The 21,652-nt window shown below is 57.7% G+C and overlaps 2 protein-coding genes across 5 annotated transcripts; one reads left to right on the top strand and one right to left on the bottom strand.

Moving 5' to 3' along the window:
• Positions 1-308: 308 nt before the first annotated feature.
• On the top strand, positions 309-8,740 carry PLEKHN1 (pleckstrin homology domain containing N1). Of its 3 annotated transcripts, XM_044769389.2 has the most exons (16): positions 419-645; positions 744-843; positions 3,571-3,717; positions 3,802-3,882; positions 3,980-4,052; positions 4,337-4,464; positions 4,534-4,665; positions 5,236-5,316; positions 5,710-5,785; positions 5,898-6,046; positions 6,186-6,335; positions 6,552-6,692; positions 6,866-7,006; positions 7,159-7,350; positions 7,566-7,614; positions 7,697-8,740. In XM_044769389.2, the coding sequence occupies exons 1-16, from the start codon at positions 563-565 to the stop codon at positions 7,810-7,812; spliced, it is 1,839 nt and encodes a 612-aa protein (XP_044625324.1). In that variant the 5' UTR covers positions 419-562; the 3' UTR covers positions 7,813-8,740. The 3 variants fall into 3 exon arrangements, 2 of the variants coding, with proteins under 2 accessions (XP_044625323.1, XP_044625324.1); XM_044769388.2 differs by having other exon boundaries at positions 309-645; positions 4,337-4,665; XR_006527359.2 differs by having other exon boundaries at positions 4,337-4,665; positions 5,885-6,046.
• Positions 8,741-8,885: 145 nt separating this feature from the next.
• On the bottom strand, positions 8,886-14,145 carry PERM1 (PPARGC1 and ESRR induced regulator, muscle 1). Of its 2 annotated transcripts, none has more exons than XM_070511380.1 (4): positions 13,937-14,145; positions 10,486-12,842; positions 9,611-9,736; positions 8,886-9,379 (listed from the first exon to the last, which is right to left on the bottom strand). In XM_070511380.1, the coding sequence occupies exons 2-4, from the start codon at positions 12,698-12,700 to the stop codon at positions 9,258-9,260; spliced, it is 2,463 nt and encodes an 820-aa protein (XP_070367481.1). In that variant the 5' UTR covers positions 12,701-12,842; positions 13,937-14,145; the 3' UTR covers positions 8,886-9,257. The 2 variants fall into 2 exon arrangements, with proteins under 2 accessions (XP_070367481.1, XP_014718701.2); XM_014863215.3 differs by having other exon boundaries at positions 13,826-14,117.
• Between the last annotated feature and the right edge of the window lie 7,507 nt (positions 14,146-21,652).

The following is a 21,652-nucleotide window of genomic DNA, read 5'->3' as shown; positions in this document are numbered from 1 at the left end:
TGAGGATTGGACTGGGGCAGGGGAGGACTGGGAGAGGGTCCTGGCTTCCCCTTCCCCGATGTTGCAAACTCCTGCTTCCGTGGCTGAGAGCAGGCACACCCCCTTACAGTCACCGGTGACTCAGAGACTGGTATATACGTGGAAACAGGATGTGTCCTCACGTAGGGGAGGCCTGGAAGGGGGTCCCTCGGTTCACCAACCTCCAGCCCCAGGCACCCCCCAGCCTACGTGTAGGCAGGGAGTGCACTCACAGGCCAGGCCTTCAAGGGCCCTCCTGTAGACTGGAGGCTGAGTGGGGGGTTCTTGACTGGGCTGTGGGGGGTACTTCCCCCCTGTCCCCCAGGCTGGACTGCATGTGTGGAGGACTCGGGCAAGAACTGAAAGACCCGGCTCAGGTAGGGCCAGGTCCCTCCTTGGAAAGGCTCCGCCTTTGCCGGGCTCCTGGATACAGGGCAATTTCCCAGAGCCCCGCCCCAGGAGGCGGGGGCAGGAGGCTCAGAACAGAGGGACCCAGACGTCGACCTGTTCAGCTTGGCCAGCCACCACTGCTGCCGCCAACGCCATGGGGAACAGCCCCTGCGTCCCTCAGGCACCTCGGAGGCTCCGGGCCTCCTTCTCCAGAAAGCCTTCACTGAAGGGAAATAGGTGAGGGGGGCAGGGGCCCAGCCTTCGCCTCTGGGTCACAGGGTCGCCCTCAACTTGTCTTGGGGGCCAGGCTGTGAGCCCCCCTCCCTTGTCCCCAGAGAGGATGGCGCGAGGAAGCTGACTGGCTTGTTTGGCACCGAGGCCGGTCCCGACGGGGACACCACTGCCGACAAGATCTTCTGCTACATCCCTGGGACGGTGAGCTGGTGGGTGGGCGTGTCCCAGCTCAAGTGACGAGCTCACTTGCAGGGGTGCGGTGGCGGTGGTCTGTATGTGACTGCATGTGTGTGTCCTGTCTTCGCTCAGCTCAAGGTCTTCCCCTGGCAGCTGGGGGGAGTCAAATCCAGAACAAGGTGAGGAAGTAGACACTGCCCCGCCCTGGGGAGCTCATCTGGCTGAAAGTCTGAGCAGAGAGCGAAACTGAGACCCAACACTGAGTCAGTGGGGTGAGCGAGCAGCCGGCAGGGGCGGGCCACGGGCGGGGCCTCCAGGAGTCTCTCTATTGCACCGGAGGGGGTGCCATGGCCAAGCCATACATTCAGAGCCATCCCTGTGAGCCATGAGCCCTGGTGTCTGCCCGATCCCCGGGACCAGGCACACGCCTGTCTGTGTTGTTGCTGTGTGGGCACTGGTGTCATGCAGGCAGTGTGGCTGTGAACCCTCACCCCCCTTGTCACTCTGAGAGAGTGAGAGGCTCAGGTAAACAGTGAGCCAGCCTCTCACGTACTCCAGGCCTCAGTTTCTCCCAGGTGGTGTCTCCTTGGTATGTCCTGTGCCTCATCTCACAGCAATCTGCTATGTCTCCTTGCCAAGTCCACACAGCAAGGACGTGGCTCCCAAGCACATGCTAGGCCACCTCTGAGCTGAATACCACGCAACTGCCCTGCCCTTCACTGTGGGGCTAAGGGTTAGCTGAGAGAGAGACAGCCAGCCCTATTCCCAACATGGCTGGCGTTGGATCAAGGCCAGGCTCCACTATGTATGGAGGCCCCAGGATGTGAGGGAAATGATCCCCCAATTTCTTACCCCAGGAGCATCTGGAGAGGACAGAGGAGGAATACCTGTGACTCTGTGCCAGTAGCTTGGGCCAGGGCTTCCCCCCCTCTATTCCTTGGTCCTCACACCCTCCTCTTGAGGCCTAGCAGCTGGTGTGGGCTTCAGAGCCCACTTTTCCAATGTGTTCCCATCAGGCTGGGAAGGACTAGTGGGCCTGACCCTTCTTCTGCTCTCTGAGGTCGCAGGGTTCCCTGTGGGCCAATGCTGGCTTCAGAAACCATGCTTCCTCAGAGACATGGACAGAGCACTTCCATTCAGGGCCTGGCTTGGCCAGGCCAGGATGCACTCCTTCCATGTGGCCGTATCTCAGACCTCAACTCCATCTGTCCAGGCCCAGGACATATCATGTGACCTTGGTGGGGTTCCCTGAGGCATGGTGGCCCTGATGGTCCTCTCCTGCCAGGGCATGGTGGCTAGAGGGGGTGCCAGACATGCTGAACCTTGGGAGGTGGGGCGGGGGGAGGAGCCAGCTCTCATGGGCCCTGCCCTATGGAGGGTTCTGCACCCACACATGAGCCAGCCCTGCCACGGCTCTGAGCAGGCCCCTCCCTGGGCCCTTCCTCCCTAAGGCTGAGCCTGGCCCACAGGGCCAGCAGCTTGGCCTGTCCTGCTCCGTGGCCTATTTTTCATGGTCCCGTCCCGGCGTCATCCCTGCCCTGGGTGTGGGTACAGGAGGCCCCACCCAGAGGCAGGGAGGCCAGGAAGCTGTGTGTCGGTCTGTTCACATTCCTGGGCTTGCCCAAGGGGCAGCTTAGCTTGGCCAGAGCACAGCAGCCCGAGAGGTAGCCCGAGCCAGCTCCCACAGGGAGCGTGGCCCTCTCCCCAACTCAGTCCCTCGACCTCGGCCCCTCAGCCCCAGGTCAGCACCCGTCCCTGTTGACTCCAATCTGATGACTCAGCCCCTCTTTGTAGAGGGCTCTCTGGACCAGGATTGGTCAAGGGCTTGCAGGCACCGACCCTCCCTCTTTCTGCAGACATCCCAGGCCTGCTCTAGGCCCTGGGGACACAGCAGTGGGAAAAACAGACAAAGACCCTGTTCTCATTGTGTTCCCATTCCTGTGACAGAGCCAGATGGCAAGACAAGTGGAAGATATAATAAGTTAGATGTGGCTGTCGCTAAGGAGGAAACATGTGCCGAGGGCTCAGGGAAGGTGGGAGGTCAGAAGGTACCCAGACAGGACCTTACGGAGGAGGTGAGGTCTGAGCCAAGCCCCGAAGGGTGAGAAGGGAGTTTGGGCTGAATGTTCCAGGCCGAGGGAACAGCAAGAGCGAGGACAGACGTGTACCTGCTGTGAGGGGAGGGCCACCAGGACCCTGGCCGTCACTGTGAGCAAGGTCACAGGGCACGTGGTGGGGCTGGGGGCTAGCACCAACTCTCGAGAACCGATCGCTGCATCTCTCCCCAGTTCCACATCCACTGACGTCACGTCAGTGGCTTGAAATGGGCTGTGGCGGGAGTATGTATGCCTTCCTTTTGTAGAACCAGATGTTAAACATCCACCAGCAGCTCGAGGCACCCGAGGGTTTCGAGCGAGCCTCACTCAGAGGCCTGGAAACCCCTCTGGCCCACAGGTCTCGGGAGGTTGAGTAACTGGGACAAGGGGACACAGCTCAGGAAGTGGCAGAAACATGGGTGACTCTCCGCGGAGTCCAGACCTCGCCTCACTGTGTCCACCACCAGACCACATCGCTCTGATGGCAGGGAAGCCGTGCATGTGTGCGTGCGTGCGTGAGTGTGTAGGTTCCGTAGGCATGCATGATGGGGTGTGTGTGTTCTTAATCTGTGTCTTGTGTGACTGGCAGGTATGTCCAGGCTCGGGGCTGCCGGCCCCAAGTCAGGCCCTCTCCTCTGAGTTCTGCTCCCTGCAGGATATCCCAAGCCTGGAGAGCCAGCGAGAAAACCTGGAGCAGCCGTTCCTGACTGTGTTCAAGAAAGGACGGCGGAGGGTACCCGTGAGGAACCTGGGCAAGGTTGTGCACTATGCCAAGGTCCAGCTGCGATTTCAGCACAGCCAGGTAGGGGCTGGCCGGGTGAGGAGTGCTGAGGCACCAGCCTGAGGCCTGCCCCCAGCCCCTCAGACGCCGCCTGCTCTCCTCCAGGACACCAGCGACTGCTACCTGGAGCTGTTCCCCTCGCACCTCTACTTCCAGGCCCATGGCTCCAAAGGGCTCACTTTCCAGGTGAGGGGATGGGCGCAGGGAGGAGGCGGGAGGAGAGGGAGCGGCCACCTCCCACTGAGAGTGTCCCAGCCCTACCCTCCTTGCTGTGCCCTGGCAGGGGCTGCTACCACTGATGGAGCTGAGGGTCTGCCCACTAGAGGGGTCCAGAGAGCATGCCTTCCAGATCACAGGTATGTGGGAAGCATGAGTGGACCAGGCCCCTGGGAGGGTGAGAAAGCCAGGGCTGCTCAGTGACCTTGGCCTCTGGCCAGGCTCTGGGACACTGGCAGGACCCTGAGCGCATTAGGGGTCTTGGCTCCAATGGGCACACGTGCACTTATCACACTGGGTGAGGGCAGTGGGTGGGGATCTCCAGAACTGTGTGTGACCTGGGTCCGGGGTCAGGAGGAGCCCCTGGGAGGGGCCTTGCCTGTGGGCTGCTGGCCCAGCCCCCTCTGCTGCCACCCGCCCGCAGGCCCGCTGCCCGCCCCCCTCCTGGTGCTCTGCCCCAGCCAGGCGGAGCTGGGCCGCTGGCTATACCACCTGGAGAAGCAGATGGCCCTTGTGGGAGGACTGCAGCGCTGTCACTCAGCGCCACCACAGGTCAGTGCTGGGACCCCACCCCCTTCCCATCCCCGCCCTCTCCAGCCTGCCCTGACCCCCCTTTACCAGGACCCCCCCGAGGACGAGCTTCCCTGGACTCTGCAGCGCAGGCTGACTCAGCTGCGGACGGCCTCAGGACGCCAAGTGGCAGGCAGCGCCATCTGCGCCTCGAGGGTCAAGCTGCAGCATCTGCCCTCACAGGTGGGGCGGGACACAGGGGTGAGAGAAGGTGAGGGCAGGGGGGTGGAGGGAGGATGGAGAAGGGGTGAAGAGATGAGGGAGGGGTGAGGAGGTGGGGCAAGAGTGAGGAGTTGGGGGAGGAGATGGGGTGAGGAGATAGGGGAGGGTTGAGGAGGTGGAGGAGGGGTAAGGAGATGGGGGAGGAGATGGGGGTGAGGAGATGGGGGAGGGTTGAGGAGGTGGGGGAGGGGTAAGGAGATGGGGGAGGAGATGAGGTGAGGAGATAGGGGAGAGTTAAGGAGGTGGGGGAGGGGTAAGGAGATGGGGGAGGGGTGAGGAGGTGGGGGAGGGGTGAGGAGATGAGGGAGGGGTGAGGAGGTGGGGGAGGGGTGAGGAGGTGGGGGAGGAGATAGGGGAGGGTTGAGGAGGTGGGGGAGGGGTAAGGAGATGGGGGAGGAGATGGGGGTGAGATGATGGGGGAGGGGTGAGGAGGTAGGGGAGAAGATGGGGGTGAGGAGGCAGCGGAGGGGTGCAGGTAGCAGATGGGGGCCAGGCCAGATGTCCCCACTCTGCCCTTTGACCCCCTCACAGGAGCAGTGGGACCGGCTGCTGGTCCTGTACCCGACTTCCCTGGCCATTTTCTCTGAGGAAGCAGATGGGCTTTCCTTTAAGGTGGGTCTTCCCCACTGTGGACCCGCCCCAGGGAGGCACCCTATGTGTGGGGGTGGGAGGGGGCATTGGGTCAGGAGGAACCTGTATTTCGGGGCCTGTTGGAACAGAGGCGTGCTGGCCAAACCCACCAGGCCCGCTTCCCTGGTCAGTCTGGTCTCAGCTCTGACGTGGGCAAGGAGGGGCCCTTGCCTGGTGCCCTGTGTCATCCCAGAGGGTCCTCAGCCACCAGCCAGACCATCACGGGGGCAGGTGGCGGGGGCACGGCCGCTCCTGGGTGGCTCTCGTGTGCTGGCTCTCAGTGTCCTGAGAGGGGCCTGTCTCTCCAAGCGGGCCTGGTGCCTGGCTGCCCCCTGGAACAGAGGCCCCATCCTCCCTGCTGCTTGCTCCTCACAGGGGGAGCTCCCACTCAGAGCCGTCCACATCAACCTGGAGGAGAGAGAGAAGCAGATCCGCTCCTTCCTGATTGAAGGTGGGCTGTGGCGGGGCTGGGAGGGAGGCACAAGCCTGGAGGGTGCCAGCTCTTCAGTGGGGCCTCCCCAGGGCGCCCTGCCCACCTGGCCCCTCACAGCATCTGTGTGCAGGGCGCCTCATCAACACCATCCGCGTGCTGTGTGCCAGCTACGAGGACTACAGCCACTGGCTGCTCTGCCTGCAGGCCATCTCCCGCAGGGAGGCGGCCCCCGCTGCACTAGGCCTGGAGAGCTTCCTGGGGCTGCAGACACCCACACAGGTGAGGGTCAGTGTAGGGGGCCGCCCCACAGCTCAGGCTCCAGGCAGTGTAGCCACAGGAGGACAGAAGGGTGGGTCTGGGCACGGGTAGGTGTGGAGAGGGTCCTGCCATCCTGCTCACCCACCTCTGCGCTGCCCAGGTCATGGGCGGCGGCCGAGGCTCTCTCACCTCAGATGGACAGACCAGCTGGGACTCTGGGTGCCCGGTGCCCCCCTCCACCCGCACCAGCCACTCCCTCCCCGAGTCCTCAGTGCCGTCCACCACAGGCTGCCCTGCCCAGTCTGCACCCGTGAGTGTCTGGAGGAAGGGAATGGGCGAGGGAAAGGGACGGGGGCAGGAAGCGAGTTTGTGCTGGGGAGCCTGGGTCCCCATGGCACCCCATCCCAAGAGGGACCCTAGGTCCTCAGGGGAGGGGAGTCAGGCTGGCGGGAGCTTGATGCAGCCTCAGAAGGTTGTGTGGGAGAGGGCCCCAGGGAACTTTCTGGAAGGTTCTTGGTCTCTACAGGACCAGATCAATCCCAGCTGCACCAGCATGGTCAGACAGAGGGCAGAGCTGAGACGGGGCGGCAGCAGCCGCTCACCCAGGAGCAAGGTTCGGGGCGAGGGGCCCAGTCCAGCCACCCCACTGCACCTGGACCTGACCAAGGTGGGCCCAGCGCGCTGAACCGGTTCCGGGCCTGGCTCACCCTCCCGTCCTCCCTCCTTGGCCTCTGTGTCTTGGGCCCAGGTGGTCCTGGAGCCATGCAGAAGCCTCTTGCATGGAGAAGGGAGGACGGCATGTGCAGCTCCAGGAAACCTGTCTCCTCTGCTTTCCTGCAGCTGAGCAGAGCGGGCCTGGAGGGCGGCCCTGTGGCCCCAGACCACCCCCTGGAGTCACCACACTCCCCACTCTACGTTGATCCCTACACGCCACCTGCCACCTCCCACCACATAATCACAGACGTCCAGGACCTGGACGAGGTCAGTCATGAGGGTGACAGAAGGGGCTGGAGGTGCCCGAAGCCTGGGCTGGTTCAGGCCACGATGAGAGGCTGTGGGGCTCTGGAGCGGGGGTCCCCCAGCTCCATGGAGGCCCTGGCGCAGGGCCTGGGTCACCACCACTTTCCCCACAGTTCCTCAGTGTGATGCAGAACTCGCTCGGCCCTGAGCCCTCTGCCCTGTTCCCATCTGTCCCCGTGTCCGTGCCTGTCTCTGAGCCCAGCGCTGGACACTCTGAGAAGGGTGCCCTGCAGTCCCGAGCCCCTCAGCGGCACCGAGGCTCCATCAAGGGCCGGGGGTCCCAGCCCCCAGACTCCCCTCAGTTTGTGAGTAGCAGCCCGCACCCTGGACAGGGCTTCTTGGGGGGAGGGAAAATGGCGGGGGGGCCTCCCGGAACCCTGCAGGAGAGATGGAAATGGGAGGATGGAGTGGGCACAGGCCAAGGACAGGGAGCAGTGGGCAGGAAGGGGCAGCGGGGGGCACGAGGGAAGGCTCAGGGGCCCCCGGTGCTTGGCTCTCAGACTTGTGGTTGTGTCCCCAGGCCTCCCCTGCAAGAGAAGCGTCGCTGGGCCCCCTGCCGCCTCCCCCAGGTAAGCGAGGGCTCCTGCCTCTTTCTGGGGACCCCTGGGTATTGCTTCCTGAAGGCACATGTCTGTCTGCCCTCCCCACCAGATGGCCGTCCCCCCAGAAGCTATGACAACATCTGGGACAAGGTTCCTTCTCCCTCCCACCGGCGGTGGCCCCGCGGGGCGCCTGAGGCTGAGGAGGGGCTCATCCAGTGGATCTGATGGCCGGGCAGGCCGCTTCTCGGGACCATCTGCCAGTGTCGACCTGGACGGGGGTCTGCAGCAGGGCCGCAGGCTGACCAACCCCCCGTCCAGTACCACATCAGGCTCTGGCCCCAGCAGGATGGAAGGTCCCCAGAACATGGAGTTTTCCTGAGCTCTGGATGGGCCAGGAGAAGGGCGTCATCCTGAGGATGCCCTGGCCCAAGTGACTGGACCACAGATCAGGAAAGGATGCCCAGAGGGGCCGGACCTTGGCCTGCTCCCCAGGAAGGAATAAGGGAAGGGACTTGATGGGGGCTTCACCTAGGAGCAGGAGGTCAGAGGGCTGAGAAAGTCAGGTTAATGAGGGTCAGAGTATGTGAAGTCAGAGAGCTTGAGGGTCAGAGGTCCACGAGGTCTGAGACATCATCAGGAGAGGCAGGAGAGTTGCCTAGGTGTGCGAGTGGGATGGGGCTGGTGGGGAGGAACTGACAAGAGACTGAACAAGAAAGAGAAGGAGATTTATTGGTGCTGTATCCATGCCTTCTCCACTTAGCAGCCTGGAGTCTCCCGTCGTCCTGAGGACCCCATGCATGCCCCCCCAGCACCCCCGCTGCTCTGCCACCACCAGTCCCCTGCCCACCTACCTACCCCATCTCCGGCTCCTCTCAGCCCCGGGACAATCCCAGGTCCAGTCCCTCTACCTGACACCATTGCACTCTGCCCTTGCACCTTGTCCAGGCTCTGCCCTATAGACCCCCGCCCTGCAGGGGCCTCTGGAGCCCCTTCCCATAGGCCCCTGTAGGCCCCTGTTCACTGTCCCAGGCAGGAGCCAAGGAGGCCTTGGCCACAGGCCCTTGGGGCTCAGGGACCAGGGAGGCCTCAGAGGCCCTCACCAGTCCAGCCCACTTCTAAATGGGGCAGAGAGTCCCTGGGACCTGCCCCCCCAGCCTCAAGCCCACCCAGCCTCATCACCCTTGCCCCTGCCCAGGTCTCCAGCAGGGTCTTGCTGCTGCTCTGACCCCCTAATTTCCAGTGCCCTGCCCTCACCCCCTGACTAGATAAGCTGGTAAAATACAGGGCACCCAGTCAAATTTGATTTCAGATAAACTGCAAATAATATCTTAGTGTAAATACGGCTCAAATACTACATGTCTGAACTTCAGGCATCACTGGACATCCTGTGCTCTGATTTGCTACCCTGGCCACCTTACTAACCAGCTCCCTGCTCAGCCCCTTCTCGCCCAGCCTTCCAGAACCTTCCCCTCTCCGGGTGTGGGGTACAGCCTTGGCCTCAGCCACTGGCTGGACCCTCGGTGGAGTCCAAAGGAGCCAAGACCAAGGATGCTGGCTCCTTCCTAGATGGTGGAGAACAGAGGTCAAAGTGCAAGGCCTGAGGGCAGCGCCTGCCCTGAGCACCTGTGGCCGTTTCCTCATCCTGCGTCTTCCTGGGCCAAGACTGGGTCCTAGGAGCTGGAACTGGAGCTGGGGCTGGGGCTGCGACTGCGGTTCGGGCTGCGGCGCCCCCTCCGCACCTGACCACGGAAGTATCGGATGGCAGAGATGGTGCCAATGTTGGCCAGCAAGACTGCAGGAGAAGCACAGGCCCCTGAGTGCCAGCTCCACTCCAGCCTGGTCACCACCTTCTACCCGTATGGCCCAGCCCTCAAAGGGCAGGAGGAGATTGGCGGGGCATGGGAGTCAGCAATGGGAAAGCAACGTCGGAGAGAAACCTGTGCCTCCCCATGTACGCTCATCCCTGCTGGCCCAGCTGGTGAGACTGGACACCACTGTCCCTCCTCCCCCAGAGCCCCCAAACCTGTTTTCCAGGCGTCTGGGGTATGCAGATCCGATGTTCTCACAGCCCAGGTAGCAAAGGCCACAAACACTAGGCACATGTCGTTCTGGCTGAAGGTAAACGAGGTGAGGGGACCCCAGGGCTCCCCTAGAAAAGAGAAGTACACCCTGAGCTCCGGCTGCTCCACTCAGACATGCCTGCCCGGGGACATGTCTATCCTGGGACATGACTGCCCTGCGACATGCCTGCCCAGGGACACATCTATCCCGGGACGTGTCTATCTTGGAACACGCCTGCCTGGGGACACATCTATTCTGGGACATGGCTGCCCCAGGACATGCCTGCCTGAGGACATGTCTATCCCAGGACATGTCTATCCTGGGACACGCCTGCCCCGGGACAGGCTGTCTGAGTCACCCCTTCCCCATGATACTCTGTCCCAAGACACAAGGTGATGTGTGGCATAGTTGAGTCAGGCCACCTTCGGCAAATTGCCTCTGGGGCACCGTTTGTAAAATATCTTCTAAAGGGAACGTAAGATGAGTCTATTGACTGCCTGACCCAGCGGGCAGCAAGGCTGAGCAGGAACCACCCTGACACCTGCCCTGCCAGAGGCTGGGGGCAGGTGCTACTGTCATCAGACCTAAACACAGTGGTGGTGAGTGCAGAGTCAAACCCCTGAATGGGCACGATGCCTGGCCTGGTCTGCCCCACCTGGACTGTGTCCTGGGATGGCTGGAAGCAGGTCGTTCCTTCCCAGAGCATCCCCAAGGCCCCCCTACTGGCTCATGACCCAGGGTCCTGGCCTGCCCTTCCCCAATAGCCCTCCTGGCTGAACTCTCTGGACAGTGTGTTCCCAGGACCTGGACAGGCCATAGGGCCCATGCCACACATACCTGCTTGCCTGACTGCCAGGTTGAGCTGCTCTGCTGTGGCTGGGCAGGGCTCTGGTGGGGTTCCAGGGCCCACTCCATGGGGGACCGACCTGGGGTTCTCTGTGGCCTGCAACTGGAGAAGGGCAGCCGGTCCCAGCATGCTGTCTACCCTGTCCTCCCCAAGGAAGTGATCATAGGCCTCAGGGATGGAGATGGGCATGGGGTCTCCAGGTGGAGGAGCTGGCATAGGCTTGGCCGGAGGGGGTGGGGCCAAGGAGCGCCCCACTGGGTGCTCCGACCTCTGGGCTTGCAAGTCCTGGAAGAAGAACTCGCACACGTCCGGCCACTGGACTTCAGCTGCAGCCTGGCCAGCCTCTGCTGCCTCTACGGTATCTTCGTCCTCTTCCTCAATCGTGTCACAAAAAAAGAACTCATAGGCCTCTGGGAGGGTCACTGCAAAGCAGCTCCTGGGCTCGGGCCACTCCAAGGCAGAGGAGGCCGGGGGAGGCAGAAGCTTGAGGACCCGAGGCTGGAGGGGCCGGGGCCCAACTGCCACAGCGTCCCAGGCTCCAGGCCCCCCGCGGCCCCCAGCTGCCATCCTGGGGGCTGAGGGCCGGGCTGTGGCTGGTGAGGGTGGGCCCAAGGCCTCTCCTGACCCTGGGTCCTCGGAGGGACTGGACACAGCCATGGAGAATCGCACTTTCTTCTTTTTGGCGCTTTGGACAGGCCCTATGGGGGGCTCCCCTGAGCGATGTCCAGGGGCACCTGCTGGAGGCTCCCCTCTGGGCCTCTCTCGCTGCCCTCCTGGAGACACAACAGGGGTCAAACCCAGTTCTACCGCTGGGGCAACCTCCACCACATCAGGCTCAGCCTGGGGAAGGGCAGCAGGTATAGACACATCCACATCACACTGGGCCTTGGACACAAGGGGAGGCAGAGCTGTGCATGGTATAGCCTTTGAGACAGGTGTGGATGAATCCACCTCTGGCTTGACCATTGGACCTGGTGTAGGCAGGTCCACATCCAGTCTAGGCTTGGAGGCAAGTGTAGACAGAGGCGTGTCAGGTTGAGGCTTGGAGGCTGGTGTAGACAGAGTTGTGTCAGGTTGAAGTTTGGAGGCCGGTCTAGACAGAGGCATGTCGAGTTGAGGCTTGGAGGCAAGTGTAGACAGAGTTGTGTCTAGTTGAGACTTGAAGGCTGGTGTAGACAGAGGCATCTTGGGTTGAGGCTTGGAGGCCGATGTAGACAGAGTTGTGTCAGTTTGAGGCTTGGAGACAGGTGTTGACAGAGCCACATCTGACTTAACCATTGAGACGTCTAGACGAGCTTTATGGGCAGATGTGGTCACAGTGTGTACCCCAGCTCTGGGGGTCATTCTGAGCAGGTCTGTACCTTGCTGAGTTGTAGGAACAGGTGTAGACAGATCCAAACCTGGCCCTTGCTTGGTCACCTGCTCAGGGGTTCCTGCAGACTCTGACCCCAGTTCGTCCTGCCCAGCTCCTGCTGTACACTCTGCTATCCCAGTTGAGAGACCCTTCCCCCTGGACCCAGCCAGGCCGAGACCCTCCTCAGGCCTGGGCTCCGTGAGCAGCAGGCAGCCCGGCTGGGTGGGAGCAGAGCCGGCGGCCCCCGAGCGCCCACCCACCTTGGTGCCTGCAGGGCGCCTCTTCTTTCGGCTGGGGCTGCGGGGTGGGGCTCCAGGGCTTCCAGGAGGCCTCTGGGGGGCAGTGCTGCGGCCAGGAGACTCGGGGCTCTGGGGGGGCTCCCCAGGGGGACTAGGGGCAGGGCCCCGGGGGGCCGGCCCTTGCAGAAGCCTCTGCATCTCCTGTCTGGAAGACTCTGGCCCAAGGAGGGATGCGCTCTGGCCAGGAGGGGTGGCACCAGAGCTGAGGGACAGCTGAGCTTCTGGCTGTGCGGACGTGCTGGGCGTCTGCTGACCGGGCTCCGGGGCCAAGGTGGGCTCATGCCAAGACCTGCTGACCAGCTGCCGAGTGGCCACTTTGTCCTCCTCCTCGAGACCAGGCCAGCCCCTCTCCCTAGAAGCCGGCTGCCCCTGGAGAAGGGGCAGGGGCCCAGGGGGACTGCTGCCACTGCTGTCCCCTTGGTCAATGTCACTGGACAAGAGCTCATCCCCAGAGGCCAGGCCGGCCTGCAGGAGGCCACACTCTTCGGCAGTGGCCGAGAACTCAGCCCAGTCCTGGTCGCTCAGCTGGACACTGTACTGGAAGTTCTCCATCTCGGGTCAGCAGAGGCGCCTGAGCAGCAGAGCATCCAGCCTTCACGGACCCAGGCCCCGGGCATCGGCCAGCACACACTGCCACCCGCCCCCTTGGGTGCCCCCACCTCCCTGGCTCCGGGGCTGGCACTTCATCTCTGTCCTGAAAGAAAGCGGAGCAGAAAGAAGCTGGAGAACCTGGTCCTGAAAGAACCCTGGAGGGAGCTGTGCTGCTTCCAGACCTGATTCTTCCTCCAGGAGAGAAAAGGCACCTCCCACCGGCCCTGCTTCCAGCCGACCCCAGGCGATAACTTTATATAACGACAGGTTGTACGTGCCTACCATCAGATAGGTTTTAGATTAGTGAAGTAGGCTGCAAAACAGGCCTTCTTGTGCTTGAATTTAGCCCCCAGAAGTGGCTTCCTTCACATCATGGAGCATTTCTGTCCAGCTGAGTCAGCCTCACCTCCTCCAACTTTCCTCCAGAGTTGTCTGTACTGAGGCCAACTTTACACAGCAAAGCCCATTTCAAGGACCACCCACGAGGAGTTAGTTCACCTGGGCGATGGGCAACCCTGGCCTGTCCCAGCATGCCCCAGGTGGCAGCTGGCCATGGGGGAGGGGCCACAGTGTCCAGGTGACCAGCCTCTGGTGATGACCTTCCACCAACCTTGGCTGGGGCAGGCTGCTGGGCTTCCTCTGAGCTCATCAAGGTCACAGTGATGCAGACCAGAGCCCACTCAGGGGTCACTGGGAAGAGCCTGGCTCTGCCTGCCTCGGCAGGAGGTCACAGACCAGATATGACCTTCTTGATTCTCATCGGCCCCCAGGGCTATCCCCGGGACCTGTGCCCTGACCCTGGCCTGCCCAGCTGGCAAAGCCCCTCCACTCCCATCTCATTGAACCAGGGCGGCCACAGCTGACCCTATGGGGAGCTGCCCTTCAGCCTTTTGTCAGCTACTGCTGGACCCAGGGAGGTAGGAGGCCACTCTGGCCAGGCCAGTCCTAACATAGAGATGGCTTGAGACCGTGGCTTCCTGACCCACTGAACTTTGCCTTCCTCCCTGGCCCTTGGGGAGGTCCCTATGGGGGCTGTCCGCCTTTGGGACCCCTTAAGGTGGGAAAGAGGGGCTGACCATGTCGTACCTGGGACCCCGCAGCCAGCCGGGGCAGCGGAGCTGGGCATCCAAGCTGCCTGTCCCGGAGGGGCATGGTGCTGGGCTCCCACGCGGGCCCCACCCCCACTGCCAAAAATACCTCGTCTCTGTGGTCACATGGCTCCTGCCAGCCGTCAGGGTCCAGGCCACAAATAGATGGTATTTGAGGGGCCTCCAGCTATGTGAGGGACGCCTTCCTGTCAGGTCAGACGCCTGCCAGAGAATGCTGACCAGCAGTCAGGACTGCATGGCCTCCCTTTCGCCACCGTGCACACCGTGTCCCCGCCGGCTGCCCTTTCCTTGTAAGTGGCCCCGCCCACCCGCTGTGAGACCTCATGCCCACCGCTACTGCCACCTGCCTGCTGGCAGCCCCCCAAGACCAGAACAGCCCCTCTGGGTCTTAGAACTTTACCCTGTGGCCTGTGGGGACCAGAGGGAGTTACAGAGTGATGAGCTGCGAAAGGACTGTTCCAGAATGTCCCTAGAGGTCCTTTGGGGGTGGGCTGCTGCCAACCTGGGTGCAACCTTGCACCTCCCTGGTCTGACCTCAAGGGGCTCACTAGCCCCTCCCTGGCAGCATTGCTGAGCCTGCCAGTGGGGCCTAGGGTGCAAGTAGGGGCATTGAGGGCTCTCGGTGGAGGGCACCCCAAAGGGGCTGGGCCCTGGGCCTCTGGAAAGGGTTGGGAGGGGCCAGGGAGGAAAGTGGGTCTCTCTCCACCACCACCTCTCCAACCTGGGCTCCTGTGGACAGGGCCCAAGATGGGGGTGCCAATGCAGGGTCTGTCCCTCCAGGAAAAGGGGTCTGCTACCGCCACTAGAGGTGAACCTGTCACGCAGAGGAGACAGTCAGGGGCAACTTGGCCTCAAGAACAGCAGCTCCTCACAGGCTCCTCCCACGCGTTTCCCCTGAGCACTTTTCCAAAAGTGCATTCATCCTGAGAAGGGTGCCTGGAGGACCCTTCCTTCACAGTTGAAGTTGGTGAGGCACAGAGAGGGTGAGTGACTTGTGCACAGGCACACAGACAGTAAGTGACAGAGTTGGGTCTCAAAGCCCCTGCTGTTAGCCATGCTCCAGGCCATCCTGACCTTGGGGCTGGTGGTGCCCATCCCTGGGTAGGTCACTGTGACACACACTTCTTGGGCCTCCCTGCTGGGGGACACGAGGAGGGAGTAGAGAGATAGCAAACATCTGAATAAACAGGTAAATAATATCGTTTCCAACAGCGTCACATTGTAAGAAATAAGGAGAGTGGAGAGAGGGGGCAGCCTCAAGGGGCTGGAAACTTCTCCAGGGAGGGGCCTTGGACCAAAAGGCCTGAGGATCTGAGGGACAGGATTCGGCAGGGGGGAGAGCAAGGGCCGAGGCTGTGAGGATGACAGTGGAGGAGGACAATGAGGCGCGGCGTTTCAATTCCTGGTAAACTGTTCAGTGTAATGCGTGCAAGGAGGGCACAAATAGACACAAGGTGAGAGAGCCAGACCCCGGGGAAGGACGAGGCCTGCTGGTGTCTGCTACCCCAGCCGCCTGGCCTGCCACCGGAATTGCGCCCTACGACACTTTCTGCGTCTGTGTGTAAAGAAAACCCAGTTTTCCCTCCTGTGTTTTCTCCTGCGAGTCTCCTTCACTGCACACACAGAACACTTATGGGCATCAGATTCGTGGGGTTTTCCCACACCGAGCAATTCTCTGACACGGGTTGGGCGTCCTACACTTTAATTCAGTGCTGACACGGTCTGCCCCACTTCAGAAGCCAATCACAAGTAGCAGGTCCCCAGGTGACCACAACTTCCGAGCTTGGCTACAAATCAGCGGCCCCCATGACCTTCCCCTACTTTGCCTTCAGTAATTTGCCAGAATGACTCACAGGCCTCAGGGGAACATTTACTTGCATTTAGCAGTTTATTTTGAAGGAGTGAAGAGCCCATAGCTCTCTGAGCCGGCACTGTTGGGAGCTCCTGCAGGCTTCACACCCAGACGGGGTGGGTCATCAATTCCCTGTCCAGCCCTTCTCCCTGCTCGGGAGACTGGGGATGGGGCTGAAGATTCAGAGCTTCTAATCATGGATGGTCTTTCTGGTGACCAGCCCCAATCCAGGAGCCACCAGAGTCACCTCATCAGCACAAAAGATGCTCTGAGTGCTCCTGTCACTCAGGTATTTACAAGGGTTTTAGGAGCTCTGTGCCAGCAACCGGTGGCAGCAACCACAATGTGTATCTTCTGTTATCTCGGTCTGCTCCCTTCCTCATCACGCCCTGGAGCCAGGCGCCTGAGGGCTGTGTGGCCAGCTTCAGCACGGAGGGTCCCCATGCTAATGTGCGCATCGCTGCCTCCTGTGGGTGCAGACCTGGGTCACTCCCGTTCTGCACTGCAGTCAGCCTTCCTCGTCCATGGTCTCGCTCATCACGGCTTCAGTTCCCCGAGGTCAACCTCTGTCTGAAAAGGTTAAATGGAAAATTCCAGAAATAATTAATGAGTTTTAAATTGTGCCCTGTTCTGGGTAGCACGATGAAATCTCACACCTTCCTGCTCCAGCCCACCGGGGACGTGACTCACCCCTTTGTCCAGCGCATCCAAGCCGTAGATACCACCACTCGTTAGTCACGTAGTAGATGTCTGGGTTATCAGATCAACTGTCAAGCGTTGCAGTGCTGTGTTCAAGTCACCCTTGTTTTACTTAATAATGGCCCCAAAGCCAACTTTGTTATTAGTTATTGTTGTTAATCTCTTACTGTGCCTAATCTATAAGTTAAACTTTGTCGCGAGTATGTATACATAGGAAAAAACAGTCTATTTGGAGTTCAGCACTATCACGGTTTCAGGCATCCACGGGGGCTTTGGGATGGACCCCTGCGGATAAGGGAGGACAACGGTACTACAAACAGTGATGTCATGAACATTCTGGAACATTTCTTTTGGCAAACCCATGGATGCGATTCTGGAGCCCTTGGGTCAGGGTGTGTTTGCCCAGCTTTAGTTTCTGCCCAGCAGTCTTCCCAGGGGCCGTGCACCCGCTCCACTCCCCAGACTCACTCAGGTGACTCCCACGTGCCCAGCGTCCTCACCAACACCTCCGATCGTCTCTTTCTCTAGGTGTCTGGGGCTCCAGCTGACTCTATCTCACTGCAGTTTTCATTCATGTTTCCTTAATAATAACCAAGCTGCTGGCCGTCGGTAGCTTCTTTTGTGAGAAGTCTGTCTCTTCGCTGCTTTTGCCACTTTCTATGCCTTTTTCTTGTTGATTTGTGGGCATTTGCTATACGTTCTTGATAAGAATTCTTTATTGAATATTTTCTCCCTCTATCTCGCCTTTTCATTCTCTTAACGATGCCTTTTGATGAACAGAAGTTTTAAATTTTAACACGGTCCAAGTTGTCAACAATTTCATTCACAGCGGTGGCTTTTTCCATCCTTTTAAAGAACTCCGCCAGCCCCGAAGTCGTGAAAGTTTCATTGAGATGTCCTTGCACGGTTTCTTTTTTTTTTTTAAAGATTTCATTTTTTCCTCCTTCTCCCCCAAGCCTCCAAGTACATAGTTATGTGTTTTGGTTGTAGGTCTTTCTAGTTGTGCTGTGTGGGACGCCGCCTCAGTGTAGCTTGACGAGTGGTGCTAGGTCTGCGCCCAGGATCCAAACCAGCATAGCCCCGGGCCACCAAAGCAGAGCACGGCAACTTACCCACTAGGCCACTGGGTCGGACCCCCTTGCACGGCTCCTTTTTTTTTTTTTTTTAGGAAGATTAGCCCTGAGCTAACATCTGCTGCCAATCCTCCTTTTTTTGCTGAGGAAGGCTGGCCCTGAGCTAACATCTGTGCCCATCTTCCTCTACTTTATATGTGTGACATCTGCCACAGCATGTCTTGCTGAGCAGTGCCATGTCTGCACCGGGGATCTGAACCGGTGGACCCCAGGCCGCAGAAGCAGAACGTGCGAATTTAACCACTGTGCCACCAGGCCGGCCTCTTGCATGGTTTCTTGAGGCTGCATAGTTTCACCTTTCACACTGGACTTGCACCCCACCTAGTGCTGACTTCTGTGATGGGTAACAGGGGTCGTTCACGCTTTTTTGTTTCCTTGTGGACGTCCAGTTGTCCCAGTGCCCTGTCAGGGCTCTGGTGGTGCACAGTGTGGATGTGTCTCTCTACAGGGGCCGAGCCTTTGTGGACTTAAAGGAGATGAGGAGGTTTGGAGGGTTGAGGGCAGGGGTTTTTCAACAACCGCCCTGGCTGCCCCGGGAGAACGGAATACAGGGTCAGAAGGGAGGCAGGGAAGCTGGCTCCCAGGCTGTGTGGGAGGAGCCCAGGGTAGTGGAGAGGAGGGTCTCACCTGGGCCATGCGAGGACCAAGCTGGCCTTTTGAAGACCAGGGTTCACCAGTGTAACTCTAACCCAGGCTTCCCTTTCATCTACTTCCTCCTGACATGGACCTCCTCGGTGGGGATGGGGGAGGGACAATGGGAGGCTGACTCTACAGGGTGAGGAACCAGGGCATGCGGCGTTCCTGACCCAGATCCACGGTGCAGGCACTACGTCTTGGCGGACACCACACCCGGGCGAGCGGGAGCAGCAGACAGACACAGGGAGGGACAGACAGGCAGACACGGCCCCAAGGAGTGGGCCACGGGTCCACGGGAGCGCAGCCCGCTGTACCCCGGGGGTCCACCAGGGGGCAGGAGGACCCCACCAGAGCCGGCAGCACCAGCCCACTCTCCTGAGGCCACTGCCCCTCTGAGCCCTTGACCTTGACACAGTAAGAGCTCAGAAATAATAGCCAGCTTCAAGCAACAGCTGTCACATGCCAGACAGTCAGAAATACTTTACACAGATGGAGTATGGGCTTTTTACTTTTAATTTTTTAATAGTTTTATTGAGGTATAATTTACATACAATAAACTGCACATATTTAAAGTATAAACTTGCTAAGTTTTGACATATGTATACACTGTGAAACCATCACAACAGTCCGGAGTGAATGCGCCCGTCCACCCTAGAGGTTCCTGTAAGGCCTCCTTGCCCTCCTCCCGAGGTAACCACTAGTCTGCTCTCTGTCCCCAGAGTTAGGCGGCACCGTCCAGAACTGTGTACAAACGGGATCATGCAGAGGGCAGTCATTTGCACAGTACAGAAGAGTGCAGTGTGTCTGGCTGCTGTCACTCGGCATAATTATTTGAGATTCATCCATATTATTGTGTATACCAGTTCTTTTTTCTAAATTAATATGGAGTGTTCCATTGCTGGATATACCACAATTTGTTTATCCACTCACCCGTTGATGGGCATTTGGGTTGTATCTAGTTTGGGGCTATTATATACAAGGCTGCTATGAACGTCTGTGTTTGTCTTTGTGTGGGCACGTGCTTTCGTTTCTCCTGGGTAAACACCTAGGAGTGGAATGGCTGCATCATAGATGGTAGGCACGTGCTGAAGTTAAGAAACTGCCAGACTGTTTTCCAACGTAGTTACAAGTTTTCACTCCCACCCAGAGTGCCCGAGAGCTCCCGTTGCTCCACGTCCTCGCCAACACTAGGTGGGGTCAGTCTTCCAACTTTAGTCATTCCAGCAGATACTTGGTGATTTTAATCTGAATTTCCTTAATGACTTATGATATTGAGCATCTTTTTATGTGTTTATTTGCCATCTATGTATCTTCTTCTGTGAAATGACTGATCAAATCTTTTGCCCATTTTCTTAATTGGGTTATTTGTTTTCTTATGGTTGAGTCTTGAGACTCAATATATAATATGTATACAATATATATTCTGCATACAGGTCCTTTATCAGACACATGACTTGAAATATTTTCTCCTAGTCTGTGGCTCATCTTTTCATTTTCTCAATGTCTCTTGATGAGCAGAAGTTCTTAATTTTGATGAATTCCTATTTATCCATTTTTCTTTCATGGATTGTTCTTTCGGTGTTATATCTAAGAAATCTTTGGCTAACCAAAGGTCACAAAGATTTTCTAAGTTTTCTCCAAAAAGTTTTATAGTTTTAGGTTTTGCACTTATGTCTCTGACAGCTTTGAGTTAATTTGTGTGTGTGGTGTGAGGTGTGGATCCAGGTTATCTTATTTGCCTCTGGATATCCAATTGTTCTGATCATTTGTTGACAAGACTCTCCTTTCTTCACTGAATGGTCTTTACACCTTTGTTGAAAAGCAACTGACCGTGGGACCAGCCCCGTGGCCGAGTGGTTAAGTTCTCATGCTCCACTTCAGCAGCCCAGGGTTTTACCTGTTCAGATCCTGGGCACGGACACAGCACCACTCATCAGGCCATGCTGAGGTGGCATCCCACACAGCACAACCAGAAGGACCTACAACTAGAATATACAACTGCATACTGGGGGGCTTTGGGGAGAAGAAGGAAAAAAAAAGAAGATTGGCAACAGATGTTAGCTCAGGTGCCAATCTTTAAGAAAAAACATCAACTGACCACACAGGTACAGCTGGGTCTATTTATAGAATTCTAGGTTGATAGCTTTTACTTTTAGTACTTCACACATGTTCCACTGTCTCCTCACATGCATTGTTTCCAACAAGAAATCGGCCATCACTTTATTTTTATTCCTCTGTATACAATGTGTCTTTTCTTCTCTAGTGGCTCTTAAAACTTTATTGCTGTTTTTTGTAGGGAGGGAGTTGACAGCTTTATTGATGTATAATTCACACACCATGCAATTCACTCACTTAAATTAAGTGGTTTTACTATAGTCACAGAATTGTGCGACCATTATCATAACCAAGCTTAGAACATATTCATCACCCCACAAGGAAATCCCGTACCTATAGACAGCCATTCTCCATTTTCCTCAACCTCCACCTGACTCTGGGCAACCACTAACCTACTTTCTATTAATTTGCCTATTGTGGACATTTCATGTAAATACGATCACACAATATGTGGCATATTTGTGACTGGCTTCTCTCACTTAGCATAATATTTTCAAGGTTTACCCATGCTGTAGCATGTATCAATACTTCATTCCTTTTTTGTAGCTGAATAATCTTCTGTTGCATAGATTGCACATTCTATTTATTCATTCATCCATTGATGGACATTTGGGTTATTTCCACGTCGTTGCTATTATGAAAAATGCTGCTATGAACATTTGTGCACAAGTTTTTGTGTGGGCATATGTTTTCATTTCTCTTGGGTAAATACCAGGAGTGGAATTGCCAGGTCATATGGTGACTCCACAGTTAAGTCTGTTGACACAAAATAACCAATCACCATTCTATAGACGAGAGAGATAGGTGAGTTTTACTTGAACCAAGCTGAGGATTAACCCAGGAAGGCAGTCTCCACAGAGGAAGAAGGTATTCCAGAGAAGCATGGTTTTCAGTATAGCCTTATACCTTCTTAGAACAAAAACATACATTAAACATGTCCAGAACACATATTCATCAAAGTTTCAAAGAGGTATTCAGTTGCAAGTTAGCATGTCAACATAACCCTGATATGGGGAAAGGGAACTTACCTTCAGGAGCACTGATACTGATACGGGGTTACCAATGCTGGTGGCTGTAGGAGGGGAAGGATGCATTCTTATCTTAGAAGAGAGCACTCTTTTACTTTGAGATAATGTTTAATGCATTCTTCACTTTAATGTTCATGGCAGATATGCACTGCATGTTTGACAGACCATAAGTCAGACTTCTTTTGTTCAAGTTGAATCAGTTTTGAAACAGAATAGCTACACTCATATATCTCAACATGTGAAAATCTCTTGTCAACCTTTTGAGGAACTTCCAGACCGTTTCTAAAGTGTCTGCACCATTTTATATTCTTACCGACGATGTGTAAGTGTTCCAATTTCTC

The sequence above is a fragment of the Equus asinus genome, chromosome 5 (assembly GCF_041296235.1).
Source record: "Equus asinus isolate D_3611 breed Donkey chromosome 5, EquAss-T2T_v2, whole genome shotgun sequence".
NCBI lineage: Eukaryota > Metazoa > Chordata > Mammalia > Perissodactyla > Equidae > Equus > Equus asinus.
The sequence above is the reverse complement of the archived record's forward strand: the minus strand, read 5'-3'. Positions and strand labels throughout refer to the sequence as shown.